Source organism: Clavelina lepadiformis, chromosome 5 (assembly GCF_947623445.1).
Source record: "Clavelina lepadiformis chromosome 5, kaClaLepa1.1, whole genome shotgun sequence".
In the NCBI taxonomy this organism is placed as follows: domain Eukaryota; kingdom Metazoa; phylum Chordata; class Ascidiacea; order Aplousobranchia; family Clavelinidae; genus Clavelina; species Clavelina lepadiformis.
Window position 1 is genome coordinate 8920024 of NC_135244.1, and position 19035 is coordinate 8939058.

The 19035-nt window shown below is 36.1% G+C and overlaps 3 protein-coding genes across 3 annotated transcripts; all 3 read left to right on the forward strand.

Annotated features, from left to right (window-relative positions):
• Nucleotides 1–479: 479 nt before the first annotated feature.
• Nucleotides 480–6534, forward strand: LOC143458984 (cysteine-rich protein 2-binding protein-like). The gene is made up of 14 exons (XM_076955910.1): nt 480–687; nt 844–958; nt 1077–1205; nt 1695–1986; nt 3591–3686; nt 3824–3980; nt 4276–4393; nt 4585–4702; nt 4790–4954; nt 5226–5344; nt 5417–5503; nt 5660–5827; nt 6018–6150; nt 6224–6534. The coding sequence occupies exons 1-14, from the start codon at nt 540–542 to the stop codon at nt 6395–6397; spliced, it is 2019 nt and encodes a 672-aa protein (XP_076812025.1). The 5' UTR covers nt 480–539; the 3' UTR covers nt 6398–6534.
• A 2716-nt stretch (nt 6535–9250) lies between these two features.
• Nucleotides 9251–13777, forward strand: LOC143458987 (uncharacterized). The gene is made up of 5 exons (XM_076955912.1): nt 9251–11091; nt 11485–11632; nt 11941–12043; nt 12325–12588; nt 12751–13777. Exons 1-5 carry the CDS (start codon nt 10819–10821, stop codon nt 13469–13471), a joined length of 1509 nt encoding a protein of 502 aa, XP_076812027.1. The 5' UTR covers nt 9251–10818; the 3' UTR covers nt 13472–13777.
• A 1804-nt stretch (nt 13778–15581) lies between these two features.
• Nucleotides 15582–18969, forward strand: LOC143458986 (uncharacterized). Its single transcript, XM_076955911.1, has 5 exons — nt 15582–15904; nt 17003–17125; nt 17237–17461; nt 17532–18084; nt 18205–18969. Exons 1-5 carry the CDS (start codon nt 15734–15736, stop codon nt 18795–18797), a joined length of 1665 nt encoding a protein of 554 aa, XP_076812026.1. The 5' UTR covers nt 15582–15733; the 3' UTR covers nt 18798–18969.
• Nucleotides 18970–19035: the final 66 nt, after the last annotated feature.

A 19035-nucleotide genomic window follows, 5' to 3' on the forward strand; every position in this document is an offset into this window, starting at 1 on the left:
GTTTAAGCAAAATTTTAAGATTGGTGCACACTGGCTCACCGATGCAACTGACTATGTACACTGGATATCTCATCGAAAAATGTCATATTGTGTAGAACGACCTACTGACTGCAGAGTTAAACAATTACAACACTGTTGAATAGTCCTAGCTGTCTGTAGAATGCTTTTTGCAAAAATGTTTATTAGAATACATTGCGTGTAACATAATAACATTTCATTCAATCTGATGATTGTAACAAAAACATCAACAAATGCAGGTCACCACTTACCGGGAAAAATCATTAAGTCTGCATTCATTTGCATGTTGTAATTTGCTCTGACATGGCCATAAATGGAGAGGGACCGCGAAGGCCTCTCTTGTGTAAAATAGGGTTCAACAAAAAGTGTTAGATAATCACATGTTGGTCTTGTACATGAGTGTGATATTTAGTTATTAGTTTTTTAATAAACCAGTTGCTGAGTCAAGTATGCCAGGTACTGTATATACTGTATTTTAGCATATAGGTTTGTACATAGCTTCTATTAAGCATATTTACAATATGTCTGATGTGGAGCAAGTTGACGTGACCACCACAGAGGAAGATTTAAGTACATCTGCTAACTTATCAACGTGTGCATATTGCGGCTGTCAAAAAGATGGTGTACTCATCTTCTACTGCAACCATTGTCATCGATGGGTTCACACAAGTGGGATAACTAAGTGCTAAAATCATTTCACATGAAGTCCAGCATTTATAATTGAATATTCATAATTGAAATATTTGTTTGTTTGATTAAGGTGTCTTATCATTATGAATAGTTTAATACAAAATTATTGGCTCTGAGTTCATATTTATTTTGCAGGCTGTCTGCATGCCGGTCCACCTTCTTCATTGTTAGCTGATAATTATTACACTTTCAAATGCGTATCATGTTCAAGTGATGGGAAAGAAAGCTTTGAACGAATGAAACTGACATGGTACCATTCATTTTACCTAAAACTCAAAATTTTTCAGATGCTAATATTATTATGCAGAGCTGCATATCATACTTAGTATTTTCTAAACAAACTTGTTTATTTAATGCAATAATTTAAGGGTTCAGGTAGTATCAGTTGCCCTCTACAACCTTGCACAAACCTGCTTGGGCAAACAAGGATACTTTAAGTGGAAGGAAGACATATGTTTGTTCATAGACAAAAACTGGGATATATTTTTCGGTGATAGGTATGTTTTCAATTTTCCACCAAAGGTGGTGAGTTGTTTGTGTGATAGCTATTATGTGTACACCAATAATAACTTCCAGCTATTTTGAATAAATACCGGTACCGATAGTACATATCTTTCCACTAGTGTTCCCCAACTTTTTTAGAATTATGAACGAAACCCAGTAGGTTAAAAATGCTGTGACCTAAAATGAATCACTGTCAACTGTGGTGAGCAGGCCTGAAAAAGTAAACTTTCAGACATGGTTGATATCAGCATTATAAAAGTAAAAATCAAGAGAAGGCCAACCATAACTTCATCACAATATGTATGTGGCATTATTTTTGGCACTAGAAACAAGCAAAGTTTTAAAATTTAAATTGACAGTCTCAATTCTTTTTCAAAAGCTCCTTGGACCTCTTAAAAACTTCCCTATAGCCTGGCGATGAAGCATCGCCTACTAGTTGGAAAATAGTGTATTACATTATACTTACTTGTTTCATCTTATAGACCCCAAAAGGCTCAGTGGTCATGTACTGTCGGCAGCATCTTGTCGACTGGCAATCCGCATCGTTTTCTAAGTGGATATGGCATGTTTAAAGATGCTGGATGGTGGAGATTAACAGATCCTACCCAGGCTCCTGAGTATAGTCCAGGAACTCCGATTGTTCCTAAACCGCATGTGACAAGTGCAAAGAAAAGAAGAAGTCATTTTGGGTTTAGGTCCAGTGCCCGGAAGAGATCTCAGTTAAATTTAACACAACAAGCTGCTGAGAATAAAGCCAAACAAGCTCTTGTCAAGGTAAGATGTATGTATAGTGTGCATTTATAAACAATTTGCTTCTAGCGTTTATATATGCAGTGCTTGTCAACCAGATATATAGTAGCCTTCACGTCAGCATGAGCCTGAGTTTTTAGCGTGTACCACATAATAGATTGTTCAGAACTGTACTGATTTTCATTTCCGATGCTCTAGGTTTTGAAAGTTTCACTGTACTCCAAAGTCATGTATTATTATATCTGCATTATTATTGTTAATGTAAATGTATTAAAATTATTGTTGTAAATGTATTATCATATGCTTTTGTGCATTTTTAGGCATATAATTTTCTCATTAAACCTATTTTCTGTCATCTGAGTTAAGTGATTTATGAATTATGTCGAACAAAAAGTATGTGAGAAGTTTTACAATATTGAAAATATTTAGCCGCATTGAAATATGTTTCTGTTTATTTACTAAATTTTTACCATGAGATGCATTCATGCAATGAATGAACAGCATACAATTTAGGCCAAGACATGGTTGAGCTTGGGACATGAATGGTGTAACATTACAAAAACGGTTGGCAAGCACTGATATATCGTACCAAAACAAATAAAAATTTTGGCTCAGCAATTAGGGTAGGACGAAAAATTTTTGTGCTATAGCTCAGATGATACTGGTGAAACCTTCAAGCTAAACTTTATTAAAAATTTGTGGTAATGATTTAACTTCCAGGTGTAAATAGAAATAATTATTTCAATTTTAATTATTCTGTGAATAATTGTGATGATTGCAAAGCACTGAAATACATGTATGCTATTTGGATTCAGTTGTTTTAAGTTTAAAAAATATTTTTGAAAATATATGGTTATTCTGCTCGGTTTATCTCTTTGAAATTTTAAAACCGACTTTTACTTAACATCACTCTCAAGGCCACAATGGATATACAGCTTCCTCTTGCTGTGAGTAAAGTTAAGAAATCATCAAGAAAGTTAGAAGTATAGACAAATAGTTGTGAGAAAATTAACCAGGTGCTTCAGTGCACATCAGATCATTGCGTGACACATGGAGCGGGCATAATCTTATAATCTGATGCAACGATATTAAGCTGAGTGTTGAAACATATTTTGCTAATATAATTTAATACGCTACACATTTTTGCCTAAGAAAATCAGATTTTAAATATTACTCTTTGCTTGGAATGGGTAAAATCAGTCAGTGCTTGATGCGTAGGCGTTTGAGCAATATTATTATTTGCAGTGGACTTGCTTGTAAAATATTACTTAAAAAAAATATTTAAAAATATTAATAACCATATAGAACTAAATAAGTGCATATGCAAAAATTTTCCAGTTTAACTGAAATTTTGATGGTGGTGTATGTGAAAAACTGTGCTTTATGAAAACAACTTTCATAATTTACTTTAGGATTTTTGTAGTGTTATGTTATTAATAAATACTCGAGCAGTGAAAACAATAAAAATGATGTTTTTTATCCGCGGTAATGTAGCAAATAACCTAGTGTGCGGGCAATTTAAATCTATTTGTAAATTATGAACAGCTGCAATTAGCTATAATCCAGTCAGTAAGATGATGCCCTTTTTTCCTTATTTTATTGGTTTTTTCTGCTGTGTTTATTTGTAGGAAAACATATCTGATGATGGTCGTATCGACTCACCGCTTTCAAGCACTATAACTGAAAATTCAATTCCTTCTTCTCCGGCCAGCTCGTACTCTTCGGTAAGTTGCATAAAGAAACAATCATTTGGGCTGTTTGTGAGTACTCATTTCCAATGTAACAAATCCCTTGTTTGATAACCGTTACAAGTAAGGAACTCGCTTTGCATGAAGTAAAGTCAATAAATTTTAATTTTCAGGATAGCAAAAGTTCAGGTCGAAAAGAACCACGTCTTGATCCAATTTTACCTTTGGTTGCAATAAGTGATGACGAATCAGGAGCTGAAAACTTACTTGACAATGGTGTAAAAAGAAAGCAAGGCAAAGCAGCTTCAGAACCTAACGCAGATTTTCGAGGTAGGTGGTTGTTTCACATGGAAAAAATGTACCAGTAACTGTTTATTTTTTTAAGTGATTATAAGTACTGAATCAATTATATGGGTTGGAAATGTGTACTATACTGTTTGGGATGAGAGCTGTGGTGAGAAGCACCGTTTATTTATTTGAACCGTTTAATTAATGAAAATATGTTAAAGTTATTGTGCCTTTTTGTTTATGCAGCTGCCTTATATTTTATGCAAACGGAAATTCAATATTTTGAAAGCATCAGGAACTTTTGTGTGTTTCTGATATTGTTTTTATTCCATTCTAGACTCCAAGGTCATTGTTACTGATAAAGATTTTGAAAAATCCAATACGGCTAAAGAAAAAAGCCGTGATGAAAGCAATAGCAAGAATAAATTAATAGTTACACAGCCACAGGAATCAGTGTAAGCAGCCTTTTTTCAATGTTATGGTCAATGTATGGTTATTTGTCTTACAAAGCTCAGTGTAATAACCTTCGTGAATGTTGTTCCAGAATAGGAATTTAATAATTAATTAATTATACCTTAGGTATTTATTTATGACCATTTTTTTATTTGTCAAGGTGTTTTTTTCTTTAATTTAATTTTATATTAAGTGTGACGATGATGAGTTTATATGAAGAACAAAAATTACTGAAAAAACTTTTATCCCTCCCGAGCACAGATGCTAATTTGGATGCTCGACGTTTGAAAAGAAAACTTCTCTTGCGACGTGTAGGTTCACTTCTGCCACAAATGAGTGCTTTATGTAACATGGAACCACTGGTTGGATAACCTTATATTGCGTTTTTATTAATAAAGAAAAAACGCGAACTTGGTCAACCTGTTTTCAACTTCGACGATACGGTGCGGCAACTCTGCGCAAAGGAAAAGAATGCTGCCTTTGATCCCATATCGAACGATACGTTGGTTTCAGCACTTCCGCATGCAACGTCTCAGGGTTACCGAATATTGGATCGATTTTTGGTTTGTGCCTGCACAGCTGTCTAAAAGTTTAAACGAAACTTTTGTTTCTTGTATCTCGTGCCCATTTAATTGTTGATTTTTAGTGCTTACGATTGATATTTCCGTTATGCATATATATATATACCACGAGGTTGATAAAAGCAAACAAACTGCAACTTTAGCAACCTTGTAGTATTTGCAAAGTATTTAAACTCTGCCTATTCTACATATGGGAAATGTGCTGTAAAACGAGTTCGACAATTATCAGTGAAAGTCTTACCTGCTGATTTAGTCTTCAGATAGCAAGGTATACCAAGCCGAGGAGTGCGACAAAACTTTCCGCCAAAAATTGATTGGCTCCGATGAAAATAAATCTGACATGCAAATGCTAGTCAGTCCATACACGCAAAGGTAGTCGCGTTTTTAAATAAATACTGTTATGCAAGGATGATTAAATTCACAGTTTGTTTCATTCATTTCAAGAATGTTGAAACCATTTATTCGCCGCGATTTTGAAACAAAACCAACCAAGCTGAAAGTTTTGGAAGAAATCATTTCTCGCTACAATCGGTATAATAAAATACTGAATAAAATGAGAACTATCGCAATATAAATTAATAGTATTATGCTGTACTTAGGTTCGAAAACGATGAATTTTGTTATTTTTTTTGCAAACCTGTCATTTTTTCAAGACTCGTTTCAAAAATGTGATTATTAACTCTAAAGGAACGATCTATCTTGGAAACCAAGCCCTTCTTTTCCTATTGATTATTGCTACGTGAGGCCGCGTCATATACCGGCTATCAACGCCATGTGTAGGCACTTCTTCTGGCCGGGAGTTGACCTCTCTGAAAGTTTGCAATATCCAGATTTCAGCGTCGTAGCTCTGTACAAGTAAGTGTGTTTTTTGCTGCTCTCCGTATCACAAATCTGTTGTAAACACTGCATTTCATTCATTTAAATCGGTTTGTTTTAGTTAGAAGTTGAATATCATTTTTCCAACGATTTGTTAAAGCCGGCGTTTCTGCATTAGATGAAAACTTTCATCGCCTGATAAATGTAGTAATTTTAGTTCGTGTTTCAGAAAAATGGTAATTGGTTTTGGGTTTTTGGTGCCGGATATTTCCTTCAATCAGTCCTACCTCTCCTTTCTATTGGTACATCCTGACTGGCAGCGTGCTGGGATAGGAACGTTTATGCTTTACCATTTGATCCAGGTGAATTTGGGACTGAAATTTGCACATAAATATAAATTCATACCACTGTCAACAAATTGATCTGCATTTTTAGACCTGCCTTGGCAAAGACATCACCTTACACGTCTCGGCGTCAAACTCGGCCATGCTGTTGTATCAGCGTTTCGGGTTCAAACCAGAAAGGTTTGAGGCTGATTTTTATGACAAGTACATGCCTCCTGACACCATAGAATGCACGCACGCCTTTTTTATGCGGTTGCGCAGATAACTGAAAGACTTTGGCCACTCAATTTGTGGCGCAAACCATTTTGCAATGTCATTTAAATCGTCTATTACAAGTCTACTGGCGTTTTCTGCAAATGGTATGTGTCGAAATATGGAAATTAAAAGACATCGGATTAAAAACGTGTTTGAGGTTTTGACTAGCAAGAAATGCACAAATGCTGAAGTTTCGAGTTCATATGGTATCACAATCTTTATTTACAAACGAAGGAAAGTCTTCGGACGACTTAAATCCAGTGATAATTAATTGCTCACCACTCGAAAACCAATTACCGAGCTTGTTATTTTGTGCAAATTCAGATGAATACACATTTTTATTTTGTTTTTGTTGTATTGCCTGAATTTGGAACTGTTCACCAAGAACGCTGAACAGAAGCAAATTCACACCTTACTCAAAGGCATTACAACGGTAGCACAACCGGGTGTGGAACACGGCTCGCATATTTACGAACCAGGCACGTTTTATGTAGCGTTCACCACCTGTCCGCTGGGTGGTGGTAGGACACCACATTTAATTGCCGAAAAAGTAGTTGGATTTTTTACCAACAAGCCGCGTCACGCGGATGCATATTAACGTCAATTTTAAAGTGTATCAATCACTTTGACCCACATCGTAGTAACACAGAAGCAATTGAAATATTCTGACGAAATATCAAGCTACTGCATTGGCTTGGGTTCAATACTGTGCCGATGGCTGGGGCTATATTAATGTTTTTGGATGACATAAAGCCCCAGGCTTTAATTGCTCTCTAGAGCTCATTTTGTCTATTTTACTTTTGACTCCGTTGCTTATGCTATGTCTTATTATTGCTTTAAGTGAGAACAACCTTCATAAAGTCCAAATATTTATATTCCAAAATGTAGTCGTAATTACATCAGAAGAAATTATCATGTACTATTTTCCAAAACATACTTTTCAGAGAGCCTTTTTACCAGAGAGCTTTTCCAAAAAAGAGATTTTATAAGAAGAAAGATTAAACCAAAATTAATTCTATTTATCGCTTTTGCCATAGATCAGGGGTCGGCAACCTACGGCCCGCGGGCCGGATCCGGCCCGCCATGCGAAATCGTCCGGCCCGAGACATATTAATTAGTTATCATAAGAATACGGCCCGCCGTGTCTTATTGAGTTTCAAACTGTAGTGTTAGCATTTAGCAATTATAGTATTAATGAAAATTCCGGCCCGCCAAAGAGTTGTACGCTCGACATTTGGCCCGTGACTAGCAAAAGGTTGCCGACCCCTGATTTAAGGGTAAGATATTCGCGTTTCAGAAAAGCTGTCCCGGCAGTTACGGCCCGCCAGTATATTTTATTTTATCAAATTGGCCCGCGGCTCAAAAAGGTTGCCGACCCCTGCCATAGATAGACAATCAGCTAAGGCAACAGGTGTAAATATCAATGTGTCTAAAAGTTTTCCTTTTGTAACCACTGGCAATCTGACAACACTTTTACGTCACAGAACTATGTCAACGAGAACACGACTAACTTCGTAACACTCTAAGCGTTCTATAAGCACTTAAAAAGAAGTTTACTTTACCACATGGATACATGTCATAGTTAAACTGAACAGCTATGTATAGCCACATAATACAACATACGCAAATTTTAAATAACGGATTTTTTTCCCAGCCACAGAACACACAATGGCTTACTAAAAACGCCAATTATCTAAATTATTAGAATTCACTATTAAAATAGCTATAATACCATAACAGACATAATTTTAGCGTTTATTACGAGTTTAATGAAAGCTAATCAGCTGATGCCCATTGTATTGTATATTCCCATTATATACCAGGTCTTAAAGCAATTATATAGTTGGAACCCACGCAAGGAGTTGACGTTCTGCAGTTTGGATGCCGCATATGCTACATGACTACGTGACTCACCGCATATATTTCCTAATGATTAGCATATATGAGCAGCATTACGATATCTGATCTTTATATTATATAGATGGTTTCCTTCCCACAATGTTTAGTTAAAAATGTGGTGAGCCCATAAAGGAATGCAACTCTTGTGTGAATCACAGTTAGTTGCAATAACATTACGATGCTTGGTGTCGTTGCAATGGAAGAGAAAGTCCTATGTAAACCGTAAATTAATCATAGCATGAATTTTGAAAAAAGTTGGGACTGCTACGTTCTGTGCACTGACAAAAGCGACGGCACTATTCTTACGTTTATGTGGCCGTGATTATACGCTTGCACAAATGGAGCAAGCTCGAGGTATAAGCAGAAAGCCGAGCAATTTCTATTGCTTGTAAAAGCAGTAAAATTGATTTTTTATTGATCAGACATTGCCAGCAGTCACTTACCTAGCAAGATTTTGCAAATAAAGGTTTCCCATAACTTCCATAAGTACCAGGGATTTGTCTTGCGCATGTAAGATGGGAGATAAAATTACTTGTCAGGTGAATGGAAATTATTTCTTGGAAATTCTTTCGTTCGAGTATGCCAAATAATGGATGTCAGCCTGACAGCTTATGGCTCGTTATGTTGACAGTGTTTCCCGTGGAACTAAATGCTTGTAGCCGCAAAAGTTTCCAGAAAAGCTGTATGCCAAAACCGCAAACCAGCTCTGAATGAGAGACGTTTTCGTAGCGTTTTAAATTTAGGCCATATCATATTATTTTTAATGACTTGGACCTATTGTTTCCAACAACTGGGCAGTGATCATTTCCTTATTTGAAATGCGCGACCTTTCGAAAGATTCAGCCGGAAAATTAAGCTAATGCTTTGTGGGAAATGTACAAATTGCGAGCTGTATTGAGGTAACGAGTTTCCGACAGCAAACACGTGTTTGTCTGTGTAGGTCAAGAAAAAAGTTTGAAAGCAGAGAAAGTTTAACCAAAGTTGTTAATAACTTTGAGATGACATTCTAGAATTGCAGCGAGTACGATTTACATCACATCGGTGCGTATAAATAGGTTTTGCGCGGATGCAAGCAGAAAATAGCAGTAATAACTTGACTATGGCGGTCATGTGAAAATCAGATTGGACACTGGACAGTGCTGACGAGAGAAGCACGATAAGTTATCGATGCGCGAAATAAATAGTGCTGCACATATTTAATCGGTTTTTTAAAGAAAACTTCAGAGAGCCTTAAAACTTTATGAAATGTAATACAAATTTGGGTTAATTCCAAGGACTCAACTAGAACAAAAAGTCAATTAAAGTAGATACAATTCTTTTATCGCCATTTGGGCAGACATTTTACAGACATTTCTACTTTATTTAACATTGCTATATCATATATAAGGCAAATTAATTGAATGCTATTAAGGTAACTAAACATTTTAAGATGTTAAACGTACTGTCATGTTGTAAAATTTGTGGGTAGCCCGTATGATATTGCTGAAAGAACAGTTTTTATTCGTTTTGTTATAGAGATTAGCAATGAAATAGAAAATTGACCCAGGCGTCTCACACGCTGAGAACATCCTTTTAAAATTTTTTTTACTGAACCACAAGCTCAGACTCTATCAAACAAACTGTTTAGAGGAGAGATAATTCTTCACTTTTAACAAAATTTTTCCTCTCTAATTGGTTGTTGATGCCCGTAGCTCTATGTACAAGCAGCATTCTGTCCAAAGCATGAGTTTTGGATTACATAAAATTCAGTTAAACCAGCAGTTTGGAAAAGATATTTGTAGCTTTATTAAGAGAAATATTTTGTCATTCAAATGATGATGGTACAAAGATCAATAAACAGTATAGATCTTGTAAGACCAATACTATTTATTAATTTTTAACCCTGATATAAACAATATTGTTTGGTTGATCTAGAAAATCACAAAAACAGGAACATATTACAGTAATGTGTGTTATGGTTGTCAGATTGTTGTAGGTTATATAGTCAGATTTATTCTATGACATGTGTTCTGAATAGCTGCATGAATTATTTACTGAAAACAACCGTTTTTTGCCTACAATTACGTTGAATTTTGTATGGTTATGATTGTGTTATTTTTTATTATAAGCTGTCACTATTTTACTGGGAAAAATGGCGCGTTCTTTCGCTATTTTTCATAGTTTCTCTTTAACCTAATTTAAATGTTAAATGTAAACAATGTAACCTATATCTACCTTCTAATCTAACTCTAACTCCAATAAAACCTTAATTAACTAAAGTCACCTTTTTGCATACACATTCTCCGAACCTAACCGCCTATCTTTAACTACAGGCTACGTGACCATCCTAAGGTGAAATAATCACTTCGTAGGTCTTCATTATATTTGGCTTTTTGCCGAAACAACGAATTAAATAGTACCGTTAAGACTAAATATGCCAATAAACCAATTTGTTATTCATATCGATTTTTCATTTCCGAAATGCTTATACTTTAAAGGTGTTTTGATATAAGCTCTACACTTGCTCTCAAAGAAGGTTTTGCGGAATTAAATATGGAAATATCAACAGAGGCGTTGAACAGCGTTACCGTTTCAACTTGGAGTTATTTGAAGAATGAAAGCAGAAACATAACATGCGTTAGCCGACAAACTCCAACATTTCTTATATTTTGTTTGTTTCCTACAATGGCTGTTTTCATCAATCTGGTAATATTAGCTGCAGTATTGCGTAAGGCTCGAAAACTCATGCGTCAAAGTCATGTCTATCTCCATGTCAGCTCGACTTTGATAGGAAACGTTTTGTTTTCTATTTTAGCGTTGATACAGGTATTTAACTATTTGTACGTTAATGTTATAGCTTTTTAATACTTTAAAATGAAACTTTTTCGATCCAAGATGTATTTTATATCGGTTATTATTCAAGAATTGTCATCGTATATAGATCACCTATCAATCAAATATTAATACAGTATCAATTAAATGTCAATGTCAAGTGCACGATTAACATTTGCCCGCAGTTGAAGTCAATTGATAGGCCTACTATTAGTTGAGTTAAAATCCGCAAACAGGCTTGTTTTTCCATGTCAAATTGTTTCCCGAAAACGCCACTGTATCTGCAACAAGTTAACGAAGTGATTTTGACCGTAACACATTGATATTGTCTTATCAACGTCGTCTCTTTTTAGATGCGTAATTTTATTTAAAATTTCTTGTTTACAGTTGTTAAGCTTATATTTTCACATCGGCGGTGACCCCGATCATCCCGACCCAGCCTACCGCAGCGTCGTACGGCAAACTTCAAGCCAGTGGTGGACGTTTCATAAATCGTTTTTGTGTGGAATGTTTGTCATCATGTGTGGAAATATAGGTAACGTAGGAAATATGTTTTTCTATACTGTAATGCCAGGGTTTATATAATTAATTCAAGATACGGTGTCGGTCAACTGAACTCTGTGGTAGATTCAACCTTTTTAAATTGAGTTGAGTAATACTAGGCCTATATATAATTAAATTTCTCAAGCATTGGGTGAGCTGATGTAGGCCTATTAAGCATTGGGTTAACTGTACTTTAATTTATCGCGGTAGATTTACCATTATACGCCGTTAAGATCATTTTTATCACAGTATTTACTGAAAAGTGAAAATGTCAAATGTTTTGCTATTTCGACCTTTCAGGCCTTCTCATTGATTGCATCAGGCACAATACTTGCTCTGCTTTGCGAACGGCAGCTGGTCATAGATCATACCAGAACGATTCCGGAAGCAGATGGAAGAAAAGGTGAATATGTCATGTTTTTGTGTTATTTTCTTTTGCGCGTTGCTTATTTGATAAAACGCGCATACTAAGACAACCCTGGTCACCGGGCTCGAACGATAGAAAATGGTCGCCGACATTAAGTCGTAAAAATTTCCACAATCAGAGGATATAAAGATTATGACATCACCTCCATCACCAAAGTGTGAATGGTAGAAATAATAAAAGCGGTTTTGTTTTTTCCCTTTCTGGGGCTCTCGCTTTCTCTGAAGTCAGCGATGGATAACACAATTGCAATTTCCCAGAATACTTACAAGACGTCAACGCGCATACCTACTAATCTCACTGTTATGGATCATTCCATTCATATATGTTGTTGTTCCTGTCGGAGGATGGAATTGTTCCCAAGTTTGTCACTGTTTGAGTCAATGTTTTTCCCCCAACCATCGTTTCAAGCCATCAGATTATGCCTGTTCTCGCGCGTTTCCTCCAATGGCAAATTCGTGGCTTGCCGTGGTTGTAGGTGGTTGGCTGTTCTGTCTTCTTGCAACCATTTATTTGTTGAAAAGGTAATGCTAAGTAGTAAACGAAAGTGAAAATACCTTAAGTATTTCTAAAGTTGCATAAAAAAAGAATAAAAGTACAAAACAAATAAAGAAATCATAAATCTCGATAAACAAAAAATGTAAATGGCCAAAAAGTATACTTTGTAAATGGTTGTTTCGTTACAGATCTGTTCAAAAAGTTACCAAAATGTGGGCACAATGTAGCATTAAACGCGACAGTTACCAGAATGAGGAGCTTGTTCAGCCGAATGGGCGGAAAGCAACGATGGCCTCAATACAAGAAATTTCGAGAAATGATTCCGATGTAAAGACACCAGAAAAAAACATAATTGATTCAACTGCTTCCTTTGACACGAACGATAACTGCAATTCCCTACACGGTCTGGTGACAAAGACGGTTGTGGGTGACCCGAAGGATGACGTGTTTGTTGATGACTCTGTGGCCGACGAAAATAGCTCCGGGAAGAAATGGGAAAGTCAAGTTATACCGGAGCGGAAATACTTCAGCGTTGGACGTGATAGGAAGTGTCCCAGAGTCTCTCGCACATCTGACACATCCACCAGCACCGTGTGCAAAGCAAAAGGATACGGTACGCACCGTCGCATGTTGGAACACTTGCGCAATACCAGAGCCACTACCTTTAGCTTGCGTTTTGTTATTTGGCTTACGGTATCCTTCGTGCTCTGTACAGCGCCCAGCATGGCCATTCTGACGGTCGATATGCTCACGCCAAGCCTAAAGCTCGATATGGTTGTACTTAACACATGTCTGCTGTGCCCTTTTGTTTACTGTTATATTTGCCCATTTATTCTGGTTAAGTGCCTTCCGGGAGTTAAGACATCACTTTCAGCTCTGATTCTCAGTGTTTATTCAACTACTGACTGAATAGGCTTTAAGTTGAAGGCTTTTTATGTCTTCTGTCATAAAAGAAAACTTTTTGACAATAACGGATAGATCAATCATGTTAGATCGCGAAGCGTTTTCGTTTTATACTGCGTTTACTATATAGATGTTGTTGTTGAATCGTTTTTGCCTGTTAAAGTTGAATTGCTGGACATCCTAAGAGCATGCTTCAGGTGCTGGTAAGGTTGATATAGTTCACTTTTTTGGTTATTAGATTGTCTGGTAGCCTATTATTGGAATTGTTATTTCAGGTGCTAATCCTACTGTACATAAAATGAAATATACATACAACTGTCTCATATATATGTTCAGATAGCAATATGCCATTACTGTACTCGTGTTAAGGTATAACCATAATGATGAAGATTTCCGTTTCGAAATAAGTAACTGAAATGTTTTACTGCCGCTAAAAATAGCTTTGATGTCGTATACACATGAAGAGGGCATTATATCCGTGAGAAGTATGGATGTAGGCCTAGTCTGATCCGGTAAACAAAAACTACAGTTGTTACGTTAAACCACGAAAACGTTCTGCTGAGTTATTCACGGCAAGAACATATACATACACTTTAAGACGTTGCGTCTTTGTTAGCCGAGGAATTAGCTTTTGACATTTCTTGTCAATCAATTCTATTCATTCGTAATATACCTACAGCTCTTTAAAAAGATTGTAATATACAAAATACCATTATGGTCGCTTTTAGTACGTTTTCATTCTAAATATCTAAGTATTGCCTTTCAGTACTTCAACATTTAGCAAACGTACGGTGAAGATAAGTTGTTTGAACAACGCGTTAAGCCTTTTTGTGTTGGATCAATTTGAAAAAGGAATTAATTCTAACTATATTTGACACATTACCACTTCAGTATTTAGCAGACATTACCATTTCTGTGATGTGACGTTCGACTAAGCGATTAAACCGTAATCTAACATACGTCAGACAGTTTTGTTGTCGTTTTATGGGTGAGTTGACAGATATTTCTTTATAGTTACAAAAATATTGCGAAGGAAATGAAACTATAGAAGCATAGATATTTTTCCCAAATAATGTGGTTTATAAATGTAGGATCTTAACATTTTGATGGAATCTAAAAATACTTTCAGAAAGATCGCCATATATCGATAATAATCAGCAGTTTGGGATAACCGTAACAGAAAGTATAAGTAAAGATTGGGTGAAATTGAAATGCTAAAAACTGTAGAATTAAGTTTATCAAAAGGTTTGCAGTTCTTAAGCTTTTTAAATCGCAAACATATGCAAGGCAACAGTAGGCTATGTAATACAATCAGAGTTGAAGATAGCCCAAACAATTTTTATTGCAATTAGGCGATGAAACCATGCGAATTTATTATAGATATAAGCTGCTTGTCGAACCATTCTTCTACCATACATGTTCCCGTCAAGGGTTTGACTGGTTGGCAAAGAAGCATCTTAACATTCCGTTGTCAAATTGTTAGCTTCTTACTTTTCGCCTTTGTTCGTTATTATCGGCCCTACCTCGATTTTGAAAAATAGAACCGTGGAACTGATGAACCGAATTTGGACTTAAGTTCTTAAGAACTATCGAGTATTTCTACCCCGACTAGATCTAACATAAATAGAATAATTCTGCAGTCGAAGGGTTTAGGTATATATTTACTTAGTTTGCGCTATTGAAAATCGTGATATAGCGTTCTTTAATAAATGTTTATCCAAGCATTATTCGGAATGAAAAGACGATCAGAAAACTTCTTGTTTGCTTTTTAATAATTCAATGGAAGAATATATAAAGCTGGTATTTTTAGAGTTGCCGATTATAACAAAAGGTTTCTCTTTTAACAACTAATTAACCCCTAACCTTCCAATCTCATCTTATGAAATTGCGGTTTTCTCTTATAGTTAAAAGCAAATAAGATACTTGTAGTAACAAAGAAGTGCCCTTACTTGTGTAATGAGTGTTAGGCGATAGATTTTTATTGACTAAGGAGTTTTAGTTTTAGCACCATATTCGAATACGGCCTCTCTGTATCACTTCCATAGAATTAAACAAACCGTCATAATAGGAAAGTTTCTCTTCTACAGTAATATCTTACTGTACATTTGTTGTAGTTTGCTCCTAATCTAACCATATTGTGTATCAAAAGCACTGAAATATAAAATCACAATGATGCATAGAACTAATATGTCGTTGTTTCAAGTACGCTGTGTAGCATGGGGAATGAATAACGCTCCATTCGAAATAATGTAACTTAAACGTTCCAAAATGGCGTTGCATTACGCAATTCGAAACAAGTTGCTGAGAGATGTAAGGTTTTTGGTAGAGGAAGGAACCGATGTAAATGCACGGGATAAAGAATGTCGCACACCTCTTATCATGTGTTGCCTTGAAGAAGACCAATTGTGGGCGGCAGGGGTTGCAAGAATGCTCCTCCAGGTAAGAATATAAAAAATATAGGGCGCATTGTGGTCAACTTAATTTAGCCCAGCATACATTTAAAATCTAGATTATTTTAATGAATGCATTTAATAATTTTACAATGAAAACGTTTTTATTATTCTTTGTTACTTGTTTTATTTGTTTCTTTTTGGGTATTTCACTGATTTTAATAATGGCTGTTAGACCAGTGAGCAACCGTCGCTTCGTTGAATCGTTTTCTGAGCACGAAATTCGATTTTTGAGTAGACGTCTAAAGACACTGTTTTCACTTTGCGTTTACTGAATTCTCAATTTAAATTTATTTCAACCTTATTGGCAATTTCTATTCTTGAAACTCGTATGGAAAGGAAGCCTCCGTTTAAGAGTTAGGGTAGATTCAAAATTGTTGAAATGTGGCATAGGGATGCAAAAAGAAATTTAACTAAATTTCAAAATTGACTTTTTATGACACCTGGTGATTCTGATTTAATATGATCACTTTGACCACGTAAACTTTTAATGCTGTTACACTGTCTTCTGCTAACGCATCCCTTCGTTTATGAATACCTGCATACGTTAATCATAAAAAATTGTTCGTTCTTCAAGGCGTATTTCTGCGCCTTAATACAGCTCCCCAGTCGTCGGTCCTCTTTGCAAAGTGCTATATATACGATATGTCTTTTTCTCGATGCAGCACTTACCACAGATTGGTATGCCAAAAACAAATTCAATTTGTCTTGAGCTATTGCAAGAAAAACTTGTTTGTAATTGGTGTGGTTATCCAGGGTGTAATTCTTGGTGTAATTAGGCCTACCCAGAGTAGGGTAGTAGTGCTAAGGGTACCAAAAGCGCTTATAGGTCAATCAATGAAACAATTTGATGTACGTCTTTTTGCTCTTTTGTTTCATTTTCAGAATTTTGGTTTGGCTGAAATCATTTGACCTCGACCACCTAAATGGAGTTTTTAAAGACAATGACGCTAATTTTGATTGTAACCAACTTCCTATAAGTTATACGTTTTCAATTTTTAGATGATTTATGTTTGAATAACTTGTTTATGTAGAAATAACAATCGTCTACAGTGTAACTTAACCTTTATCATCTTTTGTCCTTAAGGTTGGCGCAAAAGTTGGAATACGCGATAAAGATGGAAGAAATTCCTTAATGTTTAGTTCAATGCTGGGACGTCTGGAACTTAACGAATTATTTTTAAAGGCCGTCGATTATGACCTCAACCAGGTGTATAAAAGCAAGCTTATTTTTAAATTGAAAATATTTTAACTTTAGTTTTTTTAGTATATTTGCATATTACATAGTAACGCTGTGACATTTGAAAGCACCTCTTTTTAGAGCGACGTAGTAGGAAATACAGCCCTCCACTACTCTGCATTGGCTGGAAACGAGACCATCATGGGAAATCTCATTGGCGCCCTTTTGCGGTCAGGTTTGGACATAAATGTTCGAAATAGATTGGGTCAGACTGCCGCTGCACTTGCTCTACATCTTGGCCACATATCATGTGTTGAACTATTTCGCTATGGTTTTTCAAACAAACCTGCTGATTTTAGCACGAAGGTAAGCTCTAGGCCTACTGTATAGGCTTTAAAACCACAACACATTTTTCTTAAGGTTGCTGTTCGCACAGATACCACCCTCTCTTCTTTTACGGCCTTGGCATAAAGACTTGGAACTACTACAAAATCCTATAATGATGTTAAAAAATGCCATTAAAGATGCTAAATCGGGTGCAAATTTACACCGATCTAGACCGGATCTAAACCTACACCAGTTCCGACGAGGGACGGAAGTTCCGGAGAGTGTTATGATGCAAAAGACGAAAAGGAAACGTAAATCAAAGCATAACACCAATTATCAACCTAGTGAAAATCAAACACGGAATCAATTTGAATCCAAACAAAATAACTCCCTTGATTTTATTAAAACTAAAACGGCGAAAGATATAAATGAAGCCTATGCTAATGGGAACCATGTACTAAAACCTTACACTACCAAAACACCATCGTGGAGAGACAACGTTTCAGACTTAATGGAGGTTAAGTGTGTTCAGGTTACACCTTCCTACCGATCGTCTGCAGTAGCGGTTAGTCAAGATTTTGATGACATATTCAAAGAGATTGTCAGTGAAAACGGAAGTTGCAATCAATCACGGCAATCAGTTGAAACCGAAGCCAACGGAGGTAGGACACAGGCCTATGTTTTTGATACAGAATTATCAATATATACAAACCCTTAATCCAAAAACCGCAGTTTAGACAAGCGTTTCAAGTTTTCGACAAGTTAATAAAATTTTGGTACAGATAAACAAATGACACAAACGAACGGAAGTCGGAGAAAAAGTATGATGCCTTCAACGGACTCAAATTCGATTCGTGCTAAAATCAAAGCCGATTTTGAAATGTTTGCGTTGCAAACAGGAAAGGACTGGAAACGAAGATCTCGAAAAGGTTCTACTCAGGTGAACGATCTCTCATTGATGCAACGCCGAAAAACTGCGTTTGATCGACTTCCTGGAAAAGAAGCAGAGCACTCTTCATCGTCTTCTGGAACAGGGATTTCCTCTAAAGAGAAAACGATCTTACACAAAAAGAACAAAAGCGACGAAGCAAAGAGAAGGCAATCGATGGCCGTAGGTCATATAAGGAAGAAACTCAGCTCACAACAGTTTGTGATTGAAGAAATATCGAGCAAGATTGTTGAAACACCGTGTTCCGGGGATGACAAGGATCAAAATGCTGAAGAGCGTCCAGTCAAAGCTTCACTGCACAAGGCGGCAGGGTTTTCAGAGGACCAAAATTCATCACCATTCAAAGATGTGCAGCAAAAGATAAATGGACAAGGAATATTCCGAGATTTAAAGCAAACACTTTCCGATATTGTAGAAGCAGTTTAGATTTTTATTGCAGTAATTTATGTGCCCGTCCTGCTCTTTTACTCGCTTATAGCTTGTACACTAAAATATGCGTTTTTAAGATTTCCAAACCGTCCAACTATTTGTGTAATATAATTTAGCGAGCTCTGAGCGCATTGCAGAAATAGTTTTCCGAGTTAAATGAGTGTTTGCTGGTATAGTGTTAACCGTTATGGAAAAGTTACGTTTTTTCGAATGTTTCTGTATAACAATCACGAAG

Coding starts and splice junctions, on each gene's coding strand:
- LOC143458987 (XM_076955912.1), top strand. CDS start 10,819: ATGGAAATATCAACAGAGGCGTTGAACAGCGTTACCGTTTCAACTTGG. Junction 11,092..11,484: donor CTATTTTAGCGTTGATACAG/GTATTTAACTAT, acceptor TCTTGTTTACAG/TTGTTAAGCTTATATTTTCA. Junction 11,633..11,940: donor CATCATGTGTGGAAATATAG/GTAACGTAGGAA, acceptor TCGACCTTTCAG/GCCTTCTCATTGATTGCATC.
- LOC143458984 (XM_076955910.1), top strand. CDS start 540: ATGTCTGATGTGGAGCAAGTTGACGTGACCACCACAGAGGAAGATTTA. Junction 959..1,076: donor GAACGAATGAAACTGACATG/GTACCATTCATT, acceptor CAATAATTTAAG/GGTTCAGGTAGTATCAGTTG. Junction 3,981..4,275: donor ACCTAACGCAGATTTTCGAG/GTAGGTGGTTGT, acceptor ATTCCATTCTAG/ACTCCAAGGTCATTGTTACT.
- LOC143458986 (XM_076955911.1), top strand. CDS start 15,734: ATGGCGTTGCATTACGCAATTCGAAACAAGTTGCTGAGAGATGTAAGG. Junction 17,462..17,531: donor CTGCTGATTTTAGCACGAAG/GTAAGCTCTAGG, acceptor CTGTTCGCACAG/ATACCACCCTCTCTTCTTTT. Junction 18,085..18,204: donor TGAAACCGAAGCCAACGGAG/GTAGGACACAGG, acceptor ATTTTGGTACAG/ATAAACAAATGACACAAACG.